The sequence below is a fragment of the Anomalospiza imberbis genome, chromosome 12 (assembly GCF_031753505.1).
Source record: "Anomalospiza imberbis isolate Cuckoo-Finch-1a 21T00152 chromosome 12, ASM3175350v1, whole genome shotgun sequence".
Classification (NCBI taxonomy): Eukaryota; Metazoa; Chordata; class Aves; order Passeriformes; family Viduidae; genus Anomalospiza; species Anomalospiza imberbis.
This window is the reverse complement of record NC_089692.1, coordinates 14,381,679-14,404,381: the sequence shown is the minus strand read 5'-3', so window position 1 is coordinate 14,404,381 and position 22,703 is coordinate 14,381,679. Positions and strand designations below refer to the sequence as shown.

General features: G+C 51.7%; 3 protein-coding genes across 9 annotated transcripts in view; 1 reads left to right on the top strand and 2 right to left on the bottom strand.

The window, feature by feature from the left end:
- Window positions 1–11,131, top strand: part of RANBP10 (RAN binding protein 10) — a 66,176-nt gene extending 55,045 nt beyond the window's left edge. For 4 of the 7 annotated variants that reach the window (XM_068203024.1, XM_068203031.1, XM_068203028.1 and 1 more), the window contains 5 exons: window positions 1,191–1,315; window positions 2,177–2,322; window positions 2,803–2,914; window positions 4,141–5,558; window positions 5,609–11,131. In XM_068203024.1, the coding sequence (XP_068059125.1) occupies window positions 1,191–1,315; window positions 2,177–2,322; window positions 2,803–2,914; window positions 4,141–4,271 (514 nt within the window). In that variant the 3' untranslated portion in view covers window positions 4,272–5,558; window positions 5,609–11,131. Of the gene's footprint in view, window positions 1–1,190; window positions 1,316–2,176; window positions 2,323–2,560; window positions 2,699–2,802; window positions 2,915–4,140; window positions 5,559–5,608 lie in introns of those variants that run through there. The other 3 variants (XM_068203025.1, XM_068203026.1, XM_068203027.1) reach the window with 3 other exon arrangements.
- Window positions 11,132–12,003: 872 nt separating this feature from the next.
- On the bottom strand, window positions 12,004–13,576 carry LOC137481339 (C-C motif chemokine 3-like). Its single transcript, XM_068203044.1, has 3 exons — window positions 13,431–13,576; window positions 12,688–12,793; window positions 12,004–12,345 (listed from the first exon to the last, which is right to left on the bottom strand). Exons 1-3 carry the CDS (start codon window positions 13,495–13,497, stop codon window positions 12,237–12,239), a joined length of 282 nt encoding a protein of 93 aa, XP_068059145.1. The 5' UTR covers window positions 13,498–13,576; the 3' UTR covers window positions 12,004–12,236.
- Window positions 13,577–14,094: 518 nt separating this feature from the next.
- Window positions 14,095–18,366, bottom strand: LOC137481317 (C-C motif chemokine 5-like). Its single transcript, XM_068202992.1, has 3 exons — window positions 18,022–18,366; window positions 17,520–17,631; window positions 14,095–17,168 (listed from the first exon to the last, which is right to left on the bottom strand). The coding sequence occupies exons 1-3, from the start codon at window positions 18,086–18,088 to the stop codon at window positions 17,063–17,065; spliced, it is 285 nt and encodes a 94-aa protein (XP_068059093.1). The 5' UTR covers window positions 18,089–18,366; the 3' UTR covers window positions 14,095–17,062.
- Between the last annotated feature and the right edge of the window lie 4,337 nt (window positions 18,367–22,703).

The window sequence follows — 22,703 nt, the reverse complement described above, 5'->3', positions numbered from 1 at the left end:
GCTCCCCTGCTGTGGCTCACGTTTGGAGGTTCATCTCATAAGGAATATTATGATGCTCTTGTTTCAGGCACCAAGCTGTCCCATTGCACTGATACCTTTGGATCCCAGTGTGATAGTTTGCCCAGAAGCTTTCCAGTCAGCCTGGTGTTGTTTCTGCTGCCTCAGCCAGGCACTTGTTCCTGCTGAGCAGCTTTCCTGCCCTGTGCTGTGTGAGGCAGCAGCTCAGGCCACAATGGTTTGGTGCATTGCCCTCTTGTGTAATTTCCTTGGGCTGCCTGTGGCTCTGTTCCTTCCAGGGGAGCCTCTAAACCAGGAGTAATTTGTTTCATGCTGTGACAGCAGGTCAGCCTGAGCCTCCCTTCTCCAAGAAGCCGTGGGTGATGCAGCAGTTCAGTGCAGCCACTGCTGCCTTTCTGGAGTGTGGATCAGAGTGAGCTGTGCTGAAAACTGAGCTTCCTTTGGGCTCACTCTCCACACTGCTATTGCAGGGCTCTCTGAGGCCTCAGTGGAGCAGAGGGTGTCATTGTGATTAAAATAATCTCTTGCTAATTGCAGCTGGCACTCATTCTTCAAGTGCTGTGCTGAGCACAGCTTGCAGGGCAGTTTGTAGGCTCAGTTATGACCTCTGGAGAGCCACCTAGCATGTAACTGAGTGAAAAACACTTGTTCAGACTCAATTTACCAGAATCATTTAATGATGCTAGATTTGTCATTCTTTTTTTTTTTTAATGTAGAGGGCATGTTCCAGTAAGATGTTCTCGTAATTTCAGTTAATCAGTTGTTAATCAGCAATCTCAGTCAGCCTGCTGTCTTGAGCATTTAAGTGTTCAGTGGTGCACTGTTTGCAAGGACTGGGGATGTATCATAGCCAAAATTTCCCTCCTGTGCAGTGTCTGAGTGTGTTATCTGTTACCTGGCTGCTGTTTCCTATCCCAAGGATCACCAATGCAGAATGTTCTGCACCTGGAATTATGACAGGCACTTAGGGAGCAGAAACCTCTTTCATAAATTGTCTTCAGGAGCCTGCAACAATTTTTGCTGCACTGACTTGGACCCTCTGGCTCCCTGTAGTCCAGCTGGCACCTTTTCTGGTGTGCTGGCCATAGCTGGGCACTGTTTGGCACATAAGCTCTTCATTTCTTCCCTTTTCCATTTAGACATCTGACCTTTCTTCCCCCCTTTCACCTCAGTGACAGCGAGATGGAAATGGAGGCTGAGCATTACCCCAACGGAGTCCTGGAGAATTCATCCACCAGGATAATGAATGGCACCTACAAACATGAGGAGATCCTGCAGACAGATGAGTCCAGCATGGGTAGGTCCTCAGAGGCAGGAGGGGTAAAGGGAAATAGGAGCAGGTGTCAAAGCTGTGATTGGGTTGTGGGGAAAAGGCATGTACTTTAGGCTGCTTTCCCCACTCAGTGAATGAAGTGCCTGCTTCATGGGGAAAACGAATCTGTCTTGGAGTTAAAACTAGGTTTGGCTTTTCATAGACTCACAGCAGTGCTGGTGATACTTTGGAGCAGGGAAAGCAATAGGACTCAAAGGTTTGTTCTGTGCTGGTCATGAAATTGAGCTCAGAGCAGTCTTGGCAGAAGTGCCAGCTGGGGAGCTGAGCTGGGCTGTGCCAGGCTGGTGATGTCCAGCTGCAGAGTGGCCTCAGCACAGCTGTCAGCCATGACTGTCTTGTTTGTGGGTGCTTTAGCCAGGAGGGAGCAGATGAATCAGCTACACTGCCTCTGAAACTGATTCATCCAGTTATAATGGCTCTTGTGGCCACTAATACTGGGAGCTGGTGGTGTTGGCCTCTCTGACTGAAAGTTTTCTGAGTCCAGGATTTGTTAGACCAGGGGTTTCTGGCTTAGATACCCTGTGTTACACGCATGAAAGGATAACAGATTGGAGTTGCAAGCTCCCAGGATTTTATCAGGAGACTTGATTTCTAGGTAGTTCTCAGGCATTAAACAGAGCTCAAATCTTCCCTGTATCTACCAGGCACTATGACAAACCCACTGCTGGCTGTTGTAGGGCAGGGATCACAGAAAGCTTCCACTGGAATAAACTTAGGCAGAAAGCAGCTACCTGCTCCAGAAGGGAGTTTGTGGGTATCCTGACACACAGTGGGCATTGGTGGGGAATGCAAGATGATTGTTCCTTCTCCTCTGCTTCTCCTTAGAAGACAGCTGCCCCCAGAGGCAGCTCTGTGGAGGGAACCACGCTGCCACAGAGAGAATGATCCAGTTTGGACGGGAGCTGCAGATCCTGAGCGAGCAGCTTTGCAGAGAGTATGGGAAGAACACCATGCACAAAAAGATGCTTCAGGTAAGCCTGGACCTTGTGCTGCATTGCAGCAGTTCTCTGGGCCAGCTCAGGGGTCATGGGTTCCCTTGCAGACACCTGAGTAGCCCCCACTTCTGCACCTGCTGAGCAAGAAGGGACCTACGTGGGGATCAGAGATCAAAACATGGATGTAGAGCATCTACACCCATTCTCAGCACAGGAGAGAAGAAATACAGCTCCTGCCTGGCTTCCTGGAGCAACCGCATGCTCTTCTCTCCAGGAGACACTCCACCTGCCTTCCCATGCTGGCTCCCCTGCCAGGTGGAGGGGGCACCCTCTTTAACCTCTTGTCTTGATGGCCCACTGTGGTCCCTTGCTGCCAAGAAGGAAAAGGCCATTTCTTTTCAGGAGGTAGGCACCTGTCACTGTGGTGATGGCAGGAGGCGCCCCAGCTGGTCTTGGTGGTTTCCTGTGTGTTTGCAGCCCTGCCTGATCTCACTGTGCCTTTCTGTTCCCTCACAGGATGCCTTTAGCTTGTTAGCTTACTCAGACCCTTGGAACTGCCCTGTCGGCCAACAGCTGGACCCGATCCAGAGGGAACCTGTGTGTGCTGCTCTCAATAGTGCTATTTTGGGTAAGATCTGGTTCCTGTGGGAGTGTTTCCCCAGACATATCTGCTCTCAAGGGCTGTCCTGTGGCAGGCAAGCCTGTCAGAAATACTTGTGTTTAGCTTTGGCCTTTCTTTCTGTTGCTGGGGACTGTCAGGGCAGAAATGCAGGAAGGGGAGTAGGAGGGAAGCCTGCAGAGAACAGATCCCCGATGCACTCCCTTCCTTGCATATTCCTCAGAATTTACCTCCCTTGCTTTCTGAAGAAACTGAGATCTCTTCGATGCATTTCCTGCCCCTCTCCCTTCATGCTCTGAACCCACCTGACCCATTTTGTGGACTTTACCACTTTACCAGGGCTCTTTTCCAGCTGTCTGGATTAGCAGAGTTCAGCCCTGGTATCATCCTCTTTTCCAGGAGGGAATGCAGTTGTATCCTCTGCACAGTCTGGCTCCCTGTGCCCAGGCAGATTTCCTATGGGGTCTGTGCCTCTCACACTGAGTGTTCCAGAAGAGATTTAGAGATTATCTTCTAGGGAAAGGAACAACTTGATGGACATGCCCATGAGGGCTCATGTTGTGACTGAGCAGAGGAATAGAAATTGCATGTTTTGGGAAGGAGAGTCCCTTCCCCTGACAGTCAGCAGGGGACAATGTTTGTCCATTGCTTGAGGAGCATGGACAAGTTGCTGAGGGCTGTCACCAGGGAGAAGTGGTGTGTGGACATGCTTCATCACACAGGTTACCAGACACCTTGTCTAGCTCAGCTGAGGGTTCCCTCAGAAAACATGCCACTGTAAAGGCATGGTGATGAGGGGGTGAGTTCATCCAGGGCCTGGGCTGCTGTGCAGCCTTGCACAAGTGGGAGAAATGGAGAGGTTGCCTCCCAGCTGGGACCAGATTCTCCTGCCTTTCCTTATTCCTCCATGCTTTGATATCTCATGTTTTAAGGGTTTTCTTGCAAACAGCATCAGCATTAGCTTCGTTGCCTTTTTGTTGCTCTGGCCACCACAGCAGCACTCTCTCAAAGGCCCTGCTGAGCTGTGGGATGTGTCATGGGTGGTGGGGTGTGCGGAGCAGCAGCAGCAGCACAGAGCTGGCAGTATTTAGGAGCAGCTTCCTTCCAGAGCCAGCACCTTCTGCCAGGGATCTGGGCTTGGTGCCCAGCTGGGACAGAGAGAGAGGCCTGAGTGCAGGTGAGCCAGCAGCAGCCAAACACCTCTTCTGAGCAGCTCTCTTTCTTTGCCCCCACAGAATCTCAGAACCTGCCAAAGCAGCCCCCGCTGATGCTCGCCCTGGGCCAGGCCTCGGAGTGTTTGCGGCTCATGGCTCGCGTGGGCCTGGGCTCCTGCTCCTTTGCCAGAGTAGACGATTATTTGCACTGACACCCGAGCGGGACGGAGCTGCCGTCGTGGAGTGCTGCCCTTCACCCTCTGCTGCTGCCACTCTGCACCACCACCTCGTTCGATAGCCTGACCTCCCTGCCACCAACACCCCTGTAGCACACACACACTGCCTGTGCAAGGATTGAGTGAGTCCCTCACTGCGTGGCTGTTCCTGACCCCGGGAAGTCTGGCAGATCTGACCCATCTCCCTGCCATTGCTGCGGCTCCAGCGGCACTCAGTATTTCGCTGGTTATTCTAATGTAGCACCTTCTGATGTAGGGATTTTTCTCTTTTGTTTTGATTTGAGTTGTTTCTCATGGTTCCACCAATATTTTATCTGGAGAGTTTTGCTGAGCTGGTTTATGCTGATTTACTGAGGAAGCTCATCAAGTTGGTGACAGCTTGTTCTTTTCTTCCCTTCTCCCTCCATCATGCACATACAGCATCATCCGTGGTAGTAATCCGAACTTGTCTCACAGTGGCAGTTCAGAGGGATTTTTTTTTATTTTATTTGAATCATGTTTATTAAAAAGGTCTCTTCACCTCCACAAAGTCATTGATGTATTTATTGCCCACAGACTTGGTCCCAGCCACACACACACCATACAGCCCCTCTGGAGGCCGGGTGAGGTAGGTCCTGTCACACACTAATGATGGAAACTGGAGGAGCCTGGTCCTTCATGGTGCCTCTCTTTGGAGCCCAAGGCTCTCAGTCTTGGCTTTGTGAGTGGGAAGAGTAGAAGATTGATATTGTCTGCATTGGTGATTGTGCTGTAGAAGCATCTCACAGCCTGAGAAAGAGCTAAACCAGCTCTCTGAACAGCTGGAGGGGCAGGACTGATGAATATGAAGTCATCTGCCACTGTATGGTAGAACCAGGTCCTGTGAGTTGACCAGAAATATCCATGAGCCCTGGTGGGCTGACAATTTTTAATTAAATAACAAATCCCCCATTTTTCTCCATGGAGGAGGGCTCTGCCACTAACTCAGTAATAACAGTATTTCCTGCCCTCTCTCATCCCTGTAAAACTGATCTAAATGAGTACTTCTAAATTTTGGAAGTGTCTGGAGAAACCTGGGCTGAGCTGTTCTTGTCCTTGCAGGTGGGACAAGCTGAGGTCAGGTTGCAGGTTGGGGTCAGTACCAGCTCTGTGGGGCCTGAGCCATTCAGAAAGGAGCAGCAGTGTCTCTTTAGGGATTATTAAGATAATTATCAAAGTTCCAGTCCCAAAAGAGACCAGCGAGGATCTGTGGGTGAGTAACCTCTGAGTAAAATGGACTAATGTGTCCATGCTGTGTGCCAGGCCCTGGCACTTGAGTGCTGCTAAGCATTCAGCCCACCTGTGAGTGTTTCTGAGCATGTTCTGTTAGCTGGCCAGGCTGCCTGGCAGCACTGGGTGCTTTGCATCCTCTGCTGTACCATTAGGAGATGGCAGGTTCAGCCTGGCATGCTGCACCAAATTAATTTTAGGTCAGTAGCTCTGGGGAGGACCCAAGGGAGCTCAAACCAAACATGAATTTTACTGCTGTTCACGATTTTTTTTTTTTGGAAGGTCAATGAAAGATGAACAGGTTTTGTTGAGGTTTGTCCTTAAAATGGAGGTTAGCCTGTGCCAGTGCTTCAAGCATCAAGAGAGTTTGTGTGCAACTGAGAGGAAAAGTAGCAAAAAGCCCAAAGCTTTAAGGATTTTCTGGATTTGCAGCTGGCACATCCAGGTCTGGATGTCTGGAGGTCTGAAATAAAGGCAGAGCAGGGAGGCAGGTGCCAGGGCAGGCTGTGGTATTGAATGTGCAGATGGTGTTGGAGGTGGTTGGGAACATGATCGCTGCCTTTTGGTGAAGGTGTGCAGTGTGTAGTGGCAGTGGTCTAAGAAAACAGGAGGTTTAGAGCTGCAGGAGATACTTTCATCAGATCACTGGTACAGCTGCAAAAAGCAGAGGGAGCTCTACCACAGCCTTTCTACCAGGGAGACCGAGGCAGAGAGCTGCACCAAGCAGAATTCAACTTGCCAGTCTGGGGCTTCTCTTCCAGCTCTGGGAAACAGCTCATGTGCCTGAAATCTCATCTGCTGATTGCCAACTCTGCTGATGGATCTTAGCCCAGCCTGCTGTCCTTGCCTTGCTGCAAGTGCAGAGATAACTCAGTGGAAAGGTTTCCTTCCCAAAGCCTCGGGTCCCAGACGTGCCAAGGCAGCATGTGAGCTGCCTGGTGAGATTCTCCTGCAGGCTTTCCATTCCTTAGACTCAGGCTGACAGCACACTGCTGGGCTGAATCTGGGTACTGAGGCTGAAGTACTCCGGGACCTTGCTTTGCCTTCCCTGTTTGGCAGCTTCCTCTGCTGTTTTCACCACTTGCAGCAGTCTGGCTGCAGTCAGACTTCTCTCTCATCTTCATAGCAACACCATCTTTATCTTTCTGAGGTTTTTTTGGTTCCTTCTCTTTGTGGTTTCTTTAAGCCAAGTCTCTTCATCATGTGTCATGTTAATGTCCCATTTGGTCTCAGCAAAGCTTTGCTGACTGTCCTAGAGCGCCTTTTTTTATTTTGGTTTCGCTACCACAAAAAAAACCAACCAAGAGATGATCCTAGATATCTGGTTATTTTGATGCCAAGAAATATGTGATGGATTTTATTTGGGTTTTTAAAATTTACTTCAAGTGTTCTGGTGGTTTCACCAGTGGTTTCTGCTTCTTGTACTCAGGTTCTGACTAATGTGGCTGTGACTCAGTATGGGAAAGATAAGCGTGTTTGTGGTGGGATGTAGGTCCCAACCTACCCCTGATTCCTAGATTGAATTTCTGATGTGGTTTTCTCAGGTTGTATTCCAAAGCCTCTTGCCTTTGAATCTCCCTGGCTGCTCTTTCATGGTTCATGTTAGCTGAAACTTGGATTATTGCAGTAGTTTTTAGAAACAGAGCTAAAGTGAAATGGGGTCTGTAACACTGAATGTGGCTGTACACCTAACCAGAGGCTACATGGCAATTCAAACGTTACTTTTATAAAAATTATTTGGGTTTTTTTTTCTTCCAAGTGCCTCAAACAACCTGGTCACTGCTCCCAAGAGTCCTTCAGTACAGTCATGTTTTACTGTGGAGCCTGTAGGAGAAACTGCTGGTTTCCCATTTCTGGTGAGGGGACAAGGACTCGGCTACAGCCCTGTGTTGTGCTGATGGCACTGATACGGGACTCCACAGGTTGCTCTCTGCTGGGCTGGCTTTAGATGCTGGGAAGTTTTCCAGAGCTCAGCTGGACCCTGCACAAGCAGCCTTCCTCTGCCCCAGGAGAGGCTCTCCAGCTGCTTGTCCTTCCCAGGACCTGGGAAATGCCACTGCTTGGACAACTGAACTTTTTCCAGCTCTGCTGTGGCTGCACACTCAGTCAGCTGTCCCTGATCAGTCCAAAGGCACCATCAAAGAGCTGTGATCTAGAGAACAGCAAACACACTCCAGCTCTGTGCTCTGGACACCCCACCCACCTTCCTGGCACTTGGCACTGCAGAAAAAGCCTTGCAGAAGGAAAACATTTCACAGACCTGGTGGAACCTGATTGCTGCACATCCTGGGCTTTGGGTTTGAGTCCAGTGCCCTGCCTGTTAAGTGTCCTTTTGAGAGGAGCATTTTGGGAACTCCAGACCTGGAGCCTTGGCTAAAGTGTCCTTCAGGGGTTCTGTGGAGAGAGCTTCACGGAGCTGAATTACATCACCAGGCTTCTCTCCCCATGGACAAGGGTTCTTGCTGCCCCCACAAGCTGAGAGTGAGAGCATCAAGAATACATTGGGAGAACTTTGGAGTGAGATGCACTGGAGTAGCTGGGATAAGTGTTTCTTGGAGGAGTACCCACCTCATACACTGCTACTCCAGCCTGTGACCATCTTAGTGGCTCTGCTGGGTGCATTCCAGTTTGTGGATATCTTTCCTGTACCAGGGGAGCCAAATCTTTTTCCTCTTGTTCCTCCTGTTCTTCTTGGAACCATCTTGTTCCAAATTATTCCTCTTGCTACTCTATGAGCCTACCCTAGCAAGAATTTTACCAAAGCTATTTCAAGACTTAGAGGGTTGAGAGAGTTCTCAGTCAAGCTCTGCTGTGAGCAAGGAGGGCAGCAGTCTATTTCCTGTGCACCCTGCAGTGTGCTCCCAGAGCCAGCTGGTTTTGGGAAAACTTCTTTCTGCTACCAGCAATCCTTTCTTGATTCTCTGCCTCCCACAATCCCAGTATTCCCCCAACTGCATGACCACAGTGGTATCTGCAGTGCTGGGTGCTGTGGGAGTTGCTCCAACACCAGGGCCAGCTCTGTGGCTCATGTCTGTGCCAAGCATAGATGTGACAACTGCAACTGCCCTTCCTGGCTTGTCCTTCCCTGCTGGCCTAAAGGACTTCCACATGTGACAGTCCCTTTTTGCCACCTATCAGCCTGCAGCTGGGCTGGCTGCAGCACTTCTGCCATTCTTCTGGAGTCTGTTAGGAGCTGGGCCCTCGTGTGTGGCCTGCAGAAGAGAGAGGCACTCCCAGTGAAGCACTGGACAATGCACAGCATCCAGCCCTTTAGGGGAGGTTGTCCAGTGGATGCTCTCCCTCAGCCCCATGTGAACCAAAGCTGGAGCTTGTTGCCTTGGGATGTGTGAAAGGTGTGTGGTGAAAGATGGGTAGAGCCTGTTTCTATTTCCAGCATCCTGGTGGTCCTCGCTGTGCTGCTGCCCGCTGGATTTGGACACCAGGAGATGCAGCTGTGGCTGCCATGGAGAATGGGCCCCTCTGGGAGTCTCATTCCTCATGGTTAACTACACCTAGGATCTTCCCATATCCTTCCTTCTCTTTTTTGACAGTGACATCTCAGTCTGTCCTCAAGCTATGTTCTTGTTTTTCAAGTTTTATTAAGACATCTTTACCATTCTTTAAATACCTTTGTTCTTGGGGCTACCTTGAAAAACTGGAGTAACCAGAGCTGCTGGAGCTAGTTCTAGGGATTGAATGTGTCATTTTCCATCTTGGGTATTGGGGATGATGAACCATCTCCTCCTGCAGCAAAGCAAGCCAGGCTGGATTGCAGCTGTGCTTTGGTACCTGTTTGTGTTAACACGTAGCACGTGTTGCTTAGACACACTTCGGAGTTCTGCTGTCCTGGGGTTGATGGAGAAGGTGACCTGTGGCAGCCAGGCTGTAGAGCAGTGTGTAAGTGCCACGAAGCTGTGTGGTGCACCACATGGGATCAGATAGTTCTCCCCTTAAGAGGCAGTGCAGACTTGGACTGTCCTGTGGCAGCAGGTGGAGAGAGAGGTCCCTCACGCTCCAGTCCTGGGTGCAGTGAGGCTCCATGGAGCTGGTCACAGCCTGGGAGAAGGAAACAAGGGGTCCTGGTCCACCCAGGAATCCTCTTTGCAGAAGGAGCATCTTCCTTCCAGCCCTGCCAGTGGGAGGGCAGCCTCAGTGTTGGGGCAGGCAGAGAGCAAGTGTTGGGTCTCCAGCTGTACCAAGGTGTTTCTGCAGAAGGACTTGCCAGGGGACAGTTGTTTCTGCGTGGGGACGTGCCAGGGGACATGCTGGGTGTTGCTGGGACCCTTCTGCCCCAGAGGGATGAGTGATTGAGGGAACTGCAATCCAGAAGTTCTTGGTCAGATCCAGAGCTGGCTGTGAGCCTTGTCCATCTGCTTTGTAGGGGCAGAGAGCTGGAGGGGAGTGTTGCTGGGGCTGTGTGAGGGGAGCTACAGCAGATTTGGGAGGAAAAGGGAGGAGCTGAGAGCCTGGAGGCCTCTTCTAAAGGCAGCATGAGCTGCTCTCCACCACCCTTCCCTCCAACAAGAGGTGGCAGGTGATGGATGAGTGAATCTGGCATGTCTGTCCCTCTCCCCACGTCCCAAACCAGAGCTCAGAGCTTGCAGCTTGAGCTGGAGCAGTGCCCAGCAAGCCAGGGCATCATCCAGGCTTGAGGAGCACACACACATCCTGCCAGCTCTTTTATTTCCAGGAGGGAAGCTTAACTCTCTCCTGCTCGCAGGAAACCCACATGTCCTGTGTGACCTTACACTCACATCATGACAGAAACATTCCTGGAGGCCATGCAAACCTCTGCTCCTTGCTGAAAGTCCCATGGCCAGGCAGACACCTTTTCTCTGGTCATTCCACTTGGGTCCGGGCATGTGCTTGGATGTTTTTGCTCGGGAGGACTTTAGCCACATCCTTCCTCCAGAAGGAAGCGCAGAAGGATTTTTGTATGCTGGGCTTCTCACAGGCTTAGACTTGGAGAAAGGAGAAGCAGCAGCAGCTCTGGGGATAATCCAGATTTTAAAGAAAATTTGAAAACCACAAGTATGGTGACTTCCAAACCAAGGACTGCACCGGCATTGGATTGGGATCGTGTCTTGGTCCTGCCTGTGCAGCAGGAGGAGGCTGCAGCCCCTGAAGCTCTCACACACAGCAGTGCAAGCCCAGGACCTGCCCAGCACGCAGTGAACTCTCCTCTCCTGCTGGTTGCTCAAAACTCAGGTATGAAATGCTCAGCTGGAGCATGGGGTGTGAGGTCTCCGCAGGTTTCCCGGCAGCCCTGGAGGAGCAGCTGCCATTGGGCACAGCTCCCTGTGCCACTCCAGGCTTCTCCTGGCCTTTGGAAGGGAGTTTCACCTCTTTGGTACAACATTGGCTACGTGGACATTACACAAACTGTGCACATTGGTTCAGTCTACGCTTAGTATTTGTGAATTAAGTTATCTGATGCTTCGCATGAAAACTTAAAAAAAAGGGGCTGGGGGGTGGATTTTAACTGAGAAAAAGCCTATGAAAATATACTGGAAATATGGTAAAGAAATCGACATTCTGCTGTATATTGACAGAATTATTTTTATTAAAATACACATCCATGTGCAAGAGCCAGTGTGGAGCTGTGTGCTTTGTCAGTCTGCTCAACAGGGAAGGCTGTGTCCCCTCTGACAGGGGATGCACAGTCCTCGAGGTGTTTGTCCCCCAGTATCTGATTCTGTTTCAGCTTCCCTTTCCACCATTGCTTCCTCCCATGTGCTTACAGTTCATGGGCAAAAATGTCATTAGGGATGTTTTTCCTGTGCCATTCAGTATCCTAGGAAATACAGCCCTGAAGTGTTTTCTAGCCATGAGCATAAAGCACTGATGAAGCTTTAGGCTGAGGATCATTTGCCCCATTCCTTGCTTTTGCCTTTCTGAGGTTTTCTCTTGTATGTTTGCACCTCTGCCATGAGAAGATGGGCCAGCAGCCTGGTTTTAGTATCTGGGATCCCACGCTGCTCCCACCCTTCCCTGGCCCTGCAGAGGGACAGGCAGCCAGGACACCTCTGTCCAGCTGAAGGGGTTGTGTCCTCACCCTCCTGGCACTGTGGACATTGTTCTTTATCTCCCTCAGACACTCTGCCGTGACCACCAGCACATTTGGAAGCTGTCAGGGTATTAAGGGTTTGGTAGACCAGTATCTTTTCCCAGAACCCTCCCCTTAATTCTGGAGCACCTGCAAAGCCCATGGGGCTGCAAGCATGCCCTGAGGATGTACAGCTTTGCTGGGGTGAGGGTAACCTCACCTATGGGTCCTGGACCCGTGGGTCAAGGCCTGGCTCCACTGTCACATTCCCAGTGAAGCACACTGTGACCAGGCACAGTTTGCTCCTGGAGAAATACGAGCTTGTGGCAGAGGCTTTTTTTGCTTGCAGCAAGCCCTGGGTTTGTTAGGATCTGCTGCTTGGTCTGGAGAATCAGGAGAAGTTCAAACAGCAACTTGTGGCAATGAGTCTTTAATATAAATATTTGTTCCACAGGCACATCTTGGCAGGGCAGTGACAGCAGGAGCAGCTCGGGAGGTGGCAGGTCCATGGCACTGTGACACCTGATCCTGCCGGGGTTCAGGATGGCTCCTCCTGCAGTGACGGTGCCCGTGGCCACAGCACCCGCTGGAGAAGAGCTGCCAGCACTGCTGGCTCCCTCGAGAGACAGGAAGACTGGATGGGCAAGTCAGATGGTGGGTGGGTTTAATTTTTGCTTTTGAAGCCGTTTTATGGTTTTATTCACCCAGTCCTTCTCGGGGTCAGCACAGATCTGATCACCATTGGCAGCCACAATCCTGCAGTGAGGAAGTGAGGAAAAAGAGTGAAAACAGGAACCATGAGCCATTCCCTTCCTGGGCACTATTTCTCCCCTCCCTTTTTGCAGCCCCATTCATGATCGAGGCTTGGAGCCATCTCCAGCAGCCTGTGCCCTCCTTGGGCTGATGGCGAGTGTCTGAGTCTTCCCAGACCACTAGCATTAGCACAAAGCACTAAAACCCATTTCTTCCCCTCTTTGCCCAGAGCTGCTCCCCCCTGGCTGGGACTGAGCTGTCTGTGGGGCAGGATGGGATGGGATGGGGGAGCAAAAGATCTGGGATCCCAGATCTGGGAAGGGAAGCAAACCCTGGGATACTCACACAACTGCAGGATTGGGGCAGTCTTTGGATGTCTCGTAGAAGCTTCGAGGGTGCCGGATGCGTTTCTGTGCATACTTAAAGCAGCATTCCACGGGTGCAAAGTGGGCTGTGGAGGGAAGGGGGGATGTTGTGAATTGCATCACCAGACAATGGCACCACCAGGTCTGGGACACAGCACAGAGGCTGTGGAGCATCTCAGCAGCTCCCATAGCATCCTATGACAGGGGTTTGTCACCTTTGACACAGCAAGCCCAGGACTGGGATGTGGACAGAGGTGGGGCAGGGGACAGCCTGGGACCTGGCCCCTCACAGCCTGAATTGCTGCAGCCCCCAGAGCACATGGTAAGGATGGGGTGCTCAGTCTGGGGATGAGGTTTTGGGGCTGTCCAAGGCAGGAGCACAACTTGCAGGGTGTTTTGGAAGGCTCCAAACAGCTGCATGTTCTCCCTCCATCCAACCCCTTGCTCATCCAGCTGAGACCTGGGGAACAACTGCCAGAGCCTCCTCCAAGCTCCTGCAGCCTCTCCCCAGGTCTGGCTTTGCTGAGACCACCCAGCACCTTCTCCATCCATCCCTACATCCCGGGATGTGCCGCCCTGCCCTGACCAGGGGGTTGCTACTCCTGTCAGCAGCACCATTCCCCTCCCCGCTGGCGTTTCCCGCCTCACCTCCCCAGTGGGATGTCCCCCGTGGGGGCTCAGAGCCCTCGCCTGCAGCAGCGGCCGGCCCCTGAGGTTCCTTACCTGTGGTGTGGTGCAGGGAGAAGGTGAGGAGCAGGGTGAGCAGCAGGACAGTCCTAGCAGGGAGCATGGTGGCTGTGTGGTGGCTCTTCCTCGTGCCCTGTGCCGCCCTGCCTGCTGGCTGTGGCTGTGGCTCTCTCCACGCTGTCTTTTATCCTCTGCCTGCCGCCCACTCAGGCTGCATTTCCAAAAATTCAGATGTGTACTAAGAAGGTCAAGGGACTTTCTCTCGTTTATTTTTGGGACACATCCACGTCTGGGGAGCAGTTCTGCATTCTATGGAAGTGCCGTGACGTGGCAAGGGAGCTTCTAGGAACTGAAAGCAGATTAAAGCCATCTTCCCATGCAGTCAGGACATCAAGTCCAGTGCTCGTCTGTTTGTTTCTAACAGGAGAGACAAGCCACAGTCCCTGAGCAGGGACACATCTCAAGGGGTTTAGTTGGCTTGCCCAGTGTCAAAGGCCAGTGATGGAGTTCCATCCAAACCATCCAAACCGACCTCCCCAGCTTTGGCCACACACACAGCACTGGGTTAGGCAGGAAAGCACGATGGGATGGGATGGGATGGGATGGGATGGGATGGGATGGGATGGGATGGGATGGGATGGGATGGGATGGGATGGGATGGGATGGGATGGGATGGGATGGGATGGGATGGGATGGGATGGGATGGGATGTCAGGCAGAAGAAGACACACTGGACCGATCCAGAAGGGATTCCAGAGCAGGAGGTGTCAGAGGTGCTTTTGGTGGGTTCAGCAGACTTCACAGAAGGGGAAGAAATGGGCAGGGGCAGTGGGGTGTGTGAGGAGAGTCTGGGTCTGAACACAAGTCTGAGCCCCTGTGTTGCCTCTGTCTCCCACACCAGCACTGGGATTGAAATGAGAGTTGGGGGGTGGAGGCTTGTGGCCATCAGTGCACAGACATCTCCTGCAGGGAGATGGGACAGATCCTAGCACAGCCCCAGGAGAGTCAGGGAGGAAGCCAGGGAGGAGGGGCAGGTGGCACAGATCCCAGTGGCAGCACCACGGGGCACTGCTGGACATCAGCCTAGCTTCCATGCAGGGATCTGCTCCCTGGGAAGGCAGATGCAGCTGTTTGTGAAGAAGAGGTGAGGTCCTGGTGGGAGCCAACATAGGATGATGCTGAGTGGGAGCACAGGAGGGGATCTGGTTGTGGCTTGGGGGATGAGGCAATCCAGGGCTTCTCAGAGGGGAAGAAAGGTGGAAATGGGTTTCTTTGAAGATTATCTCATGTCGGCACAACTTCTCTGAAAGGAGAAAGGAGAAGGAAACAGATCTAATGTGCTGAAAATGCTGGATTAGAAGAAATGGTCTGCAGGACATGGGGTCTGCTGGCCTTGCATAGGGCAGGGTGGCCACACAGAGAGCTGGGCACAGCCCCACTGGGTTCTACTGCCACTGTCCCCAGGCAGGGCTCTGCAGGGAGAAAATGCCTGACACACAGCAGCCAGAGTCCTCTTCTGTGGGCTTTGCATCACCCCCAGGTTCTCCTGCCCTCCCTGTCCATGTCCCCAGGGCACAGACCCTTGGGGTCAGCAGCCACCAGGCTCACACCAGCTCCTAGGCACTGGTTAAAAGCACTCGACTGTAATTAAGGGAGAACTGAGCTAATGGCTTTTTCCAACCATCATCCCCTGGTGCAGAAAACCCTATGTGCCAACCTGAGCTCCCTTTTCAGGCTTGTCTGAGGCACACAGTTGCTCCTCCTTTCCCTTAGCTATTTATGCCTCTCTCCAGAAGCATTAGTAGATGCCTCTACTATCTGTTCTTCATAGACCTTATGAGTGCATGTTAGGAGTTTGAAGGCCTGGAAAGGTCCCACAAGGCTCTGGAGGACTGGGCTTCCCTCCCTGCCTCAGCAGTGGACCTTTGAGTTTGGCTTTAGTCTTCTCCAACCTCCTCTGCAGCTCCTGGGGCATTCCCAGCACCCTCCTGAGCCATGCCCAGCAGTGGCACAGCCTCTGCCCCAGGTGTGGAGCTCCTGTTTAGGCAAATGCAAAGGCAAGTGGAGAGAAGAGGGGGTAACAATTCTGCAGAGGATTTTATGGGTGTCTAAACCACCTGCAACCTCACTATAATTAATAATTAAATACAAATTTTCTAACTGAGGAAAACCCCTGCTTTAGAAATTAAAATGGATAGGCATGGACCAAAAAAAAAAAAAAAAAAGCAGCACCATAGAGGTGGGAAATATTCTCTGACTCATAAAATGCTCTGGGTTTTGAGTGGATAATCACAGAAGCTAATACTTTAACAGAGAACACGAACTGTTTGTCTGTGATAAATGCCAGTGTCCAGCTGCACCCACCCAGAGCCCCGAGGTCTGTGCTGCATCCCAGCCACCGCTGTCAGGAGAGGGGCACCAAGTCCAAGCAGTGACTCCATGGCCTCAGGACTCCTGAAGTGGAAAGGCAGCAGTTTACGAGGCTTCTGCAGAGTTCTCCCCCTTCTTGGTACCTGTGACACCTCAGGTTCCAGACCTGCAGCGTGTCAGCATTACCCCTCAGCTCTGGATGGGTTTTGCCTCTGCTGTGAAACATCCCTGGAGCTGCTGCTGCCAAAATCCCCTTCCCCAGGAGCATCATCTGGGCTAGTGGCAAGTGATGGTTTCTTTATCACTTGGTGGGTTTTTTTGGGTAGGTTTCTTTTTTTTTTTTTTTGTTGGTTCTCCTTTCTTTTCCCCCTTATTGGGCTGTCACAGGGAAAGGAGGAGGAAGTAGGGGGACATTCAGAGTTGCAGCATTTGTCTTCTCAGGTCACTGTTACATGTGAGGGAGCCCTGCTCTGCTCCCCATGGCTGAACACCTGCCCACCCATGGGAAGGAGAGAATTTATCCCATTAATCCCTTGTTTTGCTTTGCTTGTGTGCCAGTTTTGCTTTATTTATTAAACTCTCTTTAACTCATGATTTTCCTCACTCTTGCCCTTCCAGTTGTGCTCCCACCCCCAAAGCCCTGGCAGGGATCACTGCTGAGCTCTCCATGGCCCCCGGCAGGGGCAAAATTTCCAGGGCTGTATGTGCAGGAATCCCTTGTCTGATTCAGCCTCTCCTGTCTGTCCTTCCTGCCCGGGGAGCTCTGCAAAGAAACCCTTCCTCTGCAGCCCAGCTGAGACACCACAGGCCTGGGCACACATGGTGGACAGGCTGTGCTCCTTCACGGGACAACAAATGGGACAGGCTGAAACCTCTAAGCCTGAAACTGATGGCAGTTTTGCATCTAAAAACCCTCAGAGGAGTCTCCAGCCCCTTTAGAGTCCCCTTGAAGTCCCATCCATCCCCTCCCTTCCTGCCCTGAGACCCAGTGGGAAGAGCCACCATCCCAGCCCCAGCTGCTGGCAGCAGCACAATTGTGGGGCTGGGAGAAGAAAGGACACCACTCTCCAATATCACATGAAGTAAACTTTATTTTGTGGCTGTGATCAGCAGGCAGGTGCAGGCAGGGCCAGCAGCACTCCAGGAGCTGGTGCCCTGCTGTGGATGCAGCTCAGGGCTCTGGGCAGTCAGTGTCCTCTCCCAGGAGCTGAACATCCTTAACTCCTTCTGAGATGGCGACTGCAAACCTTCCTTCCCACTGGGATGTTGGGTAGCCTGAAGCAGGGCACCCACTCTACATCACGGGGCATGGAGTCCTTTCTTTTTTAGAAGCAGTCTAACTGCTCTTTTCACCCAATTCTCCTCTGGGTTTGCACAGACCTTGGCTTCCTTCTTGGTGTCAAACCTGTCAAGGTTAAAGGTGAAGCTTGGTGAGGAATGACAGCTGTGATTCCACTTATGCCCACACCATCCTCCCTCCCCTGCACCCTTTCTCCTTTCCCTTTGTCCCTGTGCCTGCCCCTGGGTTCTTGGTGTCCTACAAGCAGCTCATCCTGCAGCCCAGCACCCCTAGAGCCTGTGCAGAGCCTTCAGGAGCTGCAATGGCCTTGTAGAAGTCACGTCCTCCCCTCTTCGTGCTGGAAGATCATGGAGGTGACACAGACCTGTCCCTGTCCTGTCCCCAGATGGAACAGATGAACTGAACCCGTGGCAGCCCAGGAGACAGCACAGCAGTAGGGAAGCTGCCAGGACTTACACAATTGCTGGGAAAAAACATTCCTTGGAAGTTGAGTAGAAACCCACGAGGTTGTCCAGACGGAGAACACCCTTTACATAGTCGAAGCAGCACTCGGCTGGAGAGTAAGGGGCTGCAGGAAACAAAGAGGCACGGTGAGGCTGGCTCTGGAGACAGCCTGTCTTCAGGACCTTCCCCCAGGACAGGGCTGATGAACACAACATCCCCCAAGCTGTGCAAATGCTGCCATGAGGAGCCCCAGGTGCCCTCCTCCTTCCTTCCCGGGGCAGGAGGATGCTCCAGGTTATCACTCAGCCCTGCAGCAGCTCTGCCAAAGCCACCCAGCCCCAGGAGCAGTCTCCAGCCTTCCCTGCAGCCCAGGATGTGCTGCTCTGCCCTGGCCAGGGGTTGCTCCTCCTGCCAGCAGCACCATCCCTGCTCCACACGGGGGTTTCCTTCCTTACCCCCCCGGTGGGACAGCCCCGAATCCCAGCCAGCAGCAGTGGCCCACGAGGTGCTTTACCTGCATTGCAGCATGGCGAGAGGGTGAGGAGCCCAACGAGCAGCAGGGCTGTCCTTGCAGTGAGCATGGTGGCTCTGGGAGGGCTCTTCCTTGCAGGATGCTGCTCTGCCTCTTTGGGAGAGCTCGACTCTGTGCTCAGGCAAGGAGCTGCTGCAATTTATCCTCTCTACTCCTCCCCAATTCCCCCTTTTCCAAAGAATTTGAACCTAATTCAAAGAAAAGCTACTGCTTCATTGCCCGTGGGGAGTTCCATGTCACATGGGATCATTAGGATTACAGACAGGCAATACCTGGAAAGACTAAATAAATTGTGTCAGCTTCTGTGCTCACCCACACTGGGAAAGTCATGAAGGAAGTGAAATCCTCCTCTCTGCAGATGCAAACTCAAGAGCTCCTGAGCCTTCAGAGAGGGGATTCATAGCCATAGGAAAGGCAAAGCTTGGTGTTCCATGCAAGGTCACTCAGCCCAGAGCCAATACAAATGTGCTGGAGATGCCTGGATGGTTTGTGAATCCTGGAAAGAATTAAACAGAAGCACAGTGATTGCTGCTGCCACCAGCCCTCTGTGGCTTGAAAGTGGCAAGTTGGCAAATACTGGCAGAAATTGTATCACATTCCATGTTGGTACTATGGAGAGGAACCCAAGTTTTCCACCAAAAATCCCTGTTTATAACTGGGCAGTGAGGTGGGCTGTAGTTGAGCCTTTCCTTGTGGACAGGGCTGGCTTAACCTCAGCTTCAGGACAGGGCAGGAGTCAGCATCAGGCTGAGGAGAATGGATGGAAAACTTACTGTTCAAAGTTTTTGGGTGTCCTTCCATCTTCCTCCCTCCACAGCCTTGAGGCATCCCAGACCCTGCAGGGACCTGCTGAAAGGGGTCAGCCCCTCTGTGTTAACCTGGGGGACAGTTCTCCCCCCTTGTGCTGGGCTCCCCTTTCTTCAGACCTTCTGAAGGTCTAAGGAGCTCCTGTGTAGGTCCTTGCTCAGCTCAGACACTTTTTTCACCTTTCCCTCTTTTTAACCAGACTCTAAGTTGATGCATGGAGCAGTGGGGTCCCACGCAGATCCCCTGGCACCACAGTCCTCCCTCACTCCCTGTGAACTACCCAAGGGGCCACCTCAAGCCCTTCTTCACACTGGCACCCTCAGCCACTCTCTGGAGCAGGATATTGTGCCTGGGACTGTCATCTCTGGATGCCTTCTAAAATATTTGGGAGAAAAATCACCCAATGCTGAGAACTGCTCTGGTCCTGCTCAGTTCTCCCCAAGCCCAGCTTTGTCAGACACATTTCCTGCCGACGGAGGCTCAAGATCCACTGCTCTGGATGGACCTTAAGAAGCTCCTGCAAATCTGTTTCTTTTTCTGGCCAAAGATCTGGCCTAGGATGCTCTGCTTCCCTTTTCTCAGGATTTGAAGCCATGTCTGTGGAAGCCAGATGATTCACAGCTCCCTGGAGAACTTTTGATATTTCTTCTTTTACACTTTGGAAAGGGAAAGGCTGATGTGCAGGCATGAATTGTTAAGTGCTGGAAAGCCCCTCTGCCAGCCCAAGTTTCTCTTTCATTTGAATGGACTCTGGAGAATGTGCTATTTTACATTAAAAATTAACAGAATCTTGTTATTCTGCCGGAGAAGGAGAAGGGAGGCTGGGGGAACACATCAGATGCAGCCTTTGCCAGCAATGGTGCCAGTGAGGGGACAAAGGAGTGGGGCAGAACAGCCCTGAGCTGGGTTTGGGTCTCAGTAGGTGACTGAGCACTCCCAGCTGTGCTGGAAAACAACCACAGGCGTCCTGCACGTGGGAAGGCATGGCAAGAGCAGCTGGGCTGCAAGGCAGGAGAAAGGGGCATCACTCAGTGCCTGAAACTTGTCCTCAAGCAGGTGGCGGGAGGGTTTGGAATAAGCTTCCCCTGCTTTCTTCTGTTCTACTCAGTCACTTTGAATCTTCTCCATTTACAAGATGAGACATCCTTGTTTGGCTTCTTTAAACCCCCTTTACCCTTTCTGCCTGTAAAGCTCCTTCACATTTTTTTGGGTCCCTCCAGGGTCTCCACAGCTCCATGGTGAAGCCCTGATTGACTCAGGACACAATCACAAACCAAAGGAGATTTCTTCTTCCTTCCCAAAATCCCTGTGATTCCAGGAACAGCCCTGGCATGCCCTACAGCCTGGAAAGACACTCTAAAATTAGAAAAATGAGAATCCCTTCCAAAGTCTGCTTCCTACAGACGGACACGGGGGACCACCAGGTGCTGTAAGTTGGTGATCCGAGATGCATCCTGTGCAGGAAGCTCTGCCCAGAGTCAGGAGACACAGAGGCTGCAGGAAGGCTGTGGCCAGGAGCCCTACCCCAAGGTTCTGTCTGCACTAACTCACTGAGCAAGCTCGTCCACATGTGGGATTCACACATCCTCTGAACAGAGAGAGACTTAGCTCTCCCAGGATCCTGAGAGAGAAGCAGAGAAAAGAATGATCAAAACAATTCTTATCTCACTTGCTGCTGCTCGTTGTCGTGCAGGTGTGGAATGTGTTACAGAGATTGTTTACCCAAGGTAATTACTCGATTAGATTCTAGCGGTGGTGTTTTAAATTGATTGACCAATTAAGACACAGCTGTGTCAGGACTCTCAGCAGAGAGTCACAAGTTTTTGTCAGTAATTATATAGTTCTTATTGGTGCAATTTAGTTATAGTATAATATAGTTTAATAAAGTAATTCATTAACCTTCTGATATCATGGAGTTCTGCTCATCATCGTCATTCTCCCCGCCGGTCGAGCATCACAACACCAATAGTCCACAGGGACAGGGACAGAGCAGGAACTCACTGTGGGCATGCAGGAAACCCTCACAAATACAGCCAAGAAGGGGCACGGGTCAGTGCACCTGCCCCAGCAACTGGAAGTGGCCTTATCTTGCTAAGGAAGATGAAATAATAGACCTGATGTCAGCTTCCTCAAACACACTAAATATGAAACATTTTTCCATTTTTATCCAATGAGGTCAATCAGCTACCTCAGGGTGAAGTGAAGGAGGGACCTGGGCTGTGAGGGAGACTCTGCACTCGAGAGGCTTCTGTGTGGAGTAGCAGTCAGGGGAAATGATGCTTAATGAGGACTTCAGGCTCCTTTTTTCAACCTTAAGCCTTTTAGAGCTCCTCGAGTTTAAGCAAGCAGCAGACAGATGCTTCAGCTTAGCTTTTAAAGCAAAGATGAGATAACAAAAAAAAAATAGGACATGGAAGCAATTCCAGTCTAATTTTTAGTGATTTAATTCTGAACAGAGTTAGTCCTGATAATTTCAAGATGGCACTAGAACAAATTATGAATGTATCTGGTCCTTAGTGTTTGATTAGAATAAAACCCCAGCAATTAGAAAAATAAATGCAGTTAATGAATGTGATGAGCAAGACATGTTAAAGTACCTAGATGTTGTAATGAAAATGTGTTTATGATGGGGTTATGGTCAGAGCCAGCAAGCTGACATCACATCCCTCCTTGGAGGGTGACTCTCACTTATATCTGTCTTCTTCTTTATTAAATTATTTGGTTTGTGGCAGAATTCCAGGGTGAATTCTGAAGGCTCAAGAAATGAGCCTTCCTCCATCACCCGTGACAGTCACCAAAGAGGTCCCAACAACCTCTGTGTTACCCAGGGGGACTTCAGCAACGAGAGCAGCCCCTGCAGTGACATCAACAGGGACACAATTCTCATAAAAGGGGAGATCCAGCAAACACAAAGCCCAGCAGAACCACAGCCATGCAGCAGAACTGAGGCTGTTTACCCTGTTTCTCCTGCCTTTTGCTGAGCCAGCAGTGTGAAAGTGCATCAGCTCCACCAGAGGCTGCCCCAAGCACGAGAGCTCTTGTGCAACATTTCACAGGAAAGCAACCCTGCTGAGGCCTGTCATAAAGCACAGCCCAAAGCAGAGAGGATGGAGGTGGCATCTTCTCTTCTTCACCTCATACACCACCCTGGGGAAAAGTCAGAGCTTGCAGGAGGTAATGGCAGAGGTCTCTCCCTGCCAGGTCCGGACTGCAGGGAGCAGTGGGGAGGGACAAGCCAGGAGCCAAGGGTGGCCCCAGCACAGGCAGGGTCCCCACCAGCGAGGTGACAGCCCCCAGGGTCAGAGCCTCCAGCAGCAGCCCCAGACACACCAAGGTAAGGGACCAAACCCAGAATCCATTTGGGAAGGCTGGGGGAATCTCCTCAGCAGTACCAGGAGATGGGGACAGGACAGGGCTCCAGCCAGCCAGGAGACAAGGTACCTGCAGCAGAGACCCAAGGTCTGTCCAAGAGACTGGATCTGGGCCAGGACATCAGAGCAGCACTCACAACACAGCAGGGACCAGAGACTCAAACCTGAGCTTAGATGGGGCTCCTGAGGCTTGGGCAGAGGACTGGGAGGTGTTGTGGGGGTGAGTCCACCCACGGATGAGGCTGGTCAGGATGATTATGGCCAATTAGTGCCCTCAAGGCCTGACATTTGATGGATCCTGTGGGGACATAAAGGGATGAAGGTGCAGCTGTGAGGAGCCCCAGGGCCTTCTCCTTCTCACAAGGTCAATCAAAGCAGCTGCTAATGACATGGTGGAGATGTTGTGGAGCTGGAAATGAAAGATGTGGGCTAGTAAGGGCTGAGAGAGCCCTTCATGACCATGGATCCCCCATCTGCTGTGGGGAA

Coding starts and splice junctions, on each gene's coding strand:
- LOC137481339 (XM_068203044.1), bottom strand. CDS start 13,497: ATGCTCCCTGCTAGGACTGTCCTGCTGCTCACCCTGCTCCTCACCTTC. Junction 12,794..13,430: donor CTCCCTGCACCACACCACAG/GTAAGGAACCTC, acceptor TTCCCTCCACAG/CCCACTTTGCACCCGTGGAA. Junction 12,346..12,687: donor TGCCCCAATCCTGCAGTTGT/GTGAGTATCCCA, acceptor TCCTCACTGCAG/GATTGTGGCTGCCAATGGTG.
- LOC137481317 (XM_068202992.1), bottom strand. CDS start 18,088: ATGCTCACTGCAAGGACAGCCCTGCTGCTCGTTGGGCTCCTCACCCTC. Junction 17,632..18,021: donor CTCGCCATGCTGCAATGCAG/GTAAAGCACCTC, acceptor TGTTTCCTGCAG/CCCCTTACTCTCCAGCCGAG. Junction 17,169..17,519: donor TGTTTTTTCCCAGCAATTGT/GTAAGTCCTGGC, acceptor TAACCTTGACAG/GTTTGACACCAAGAAGGAAG.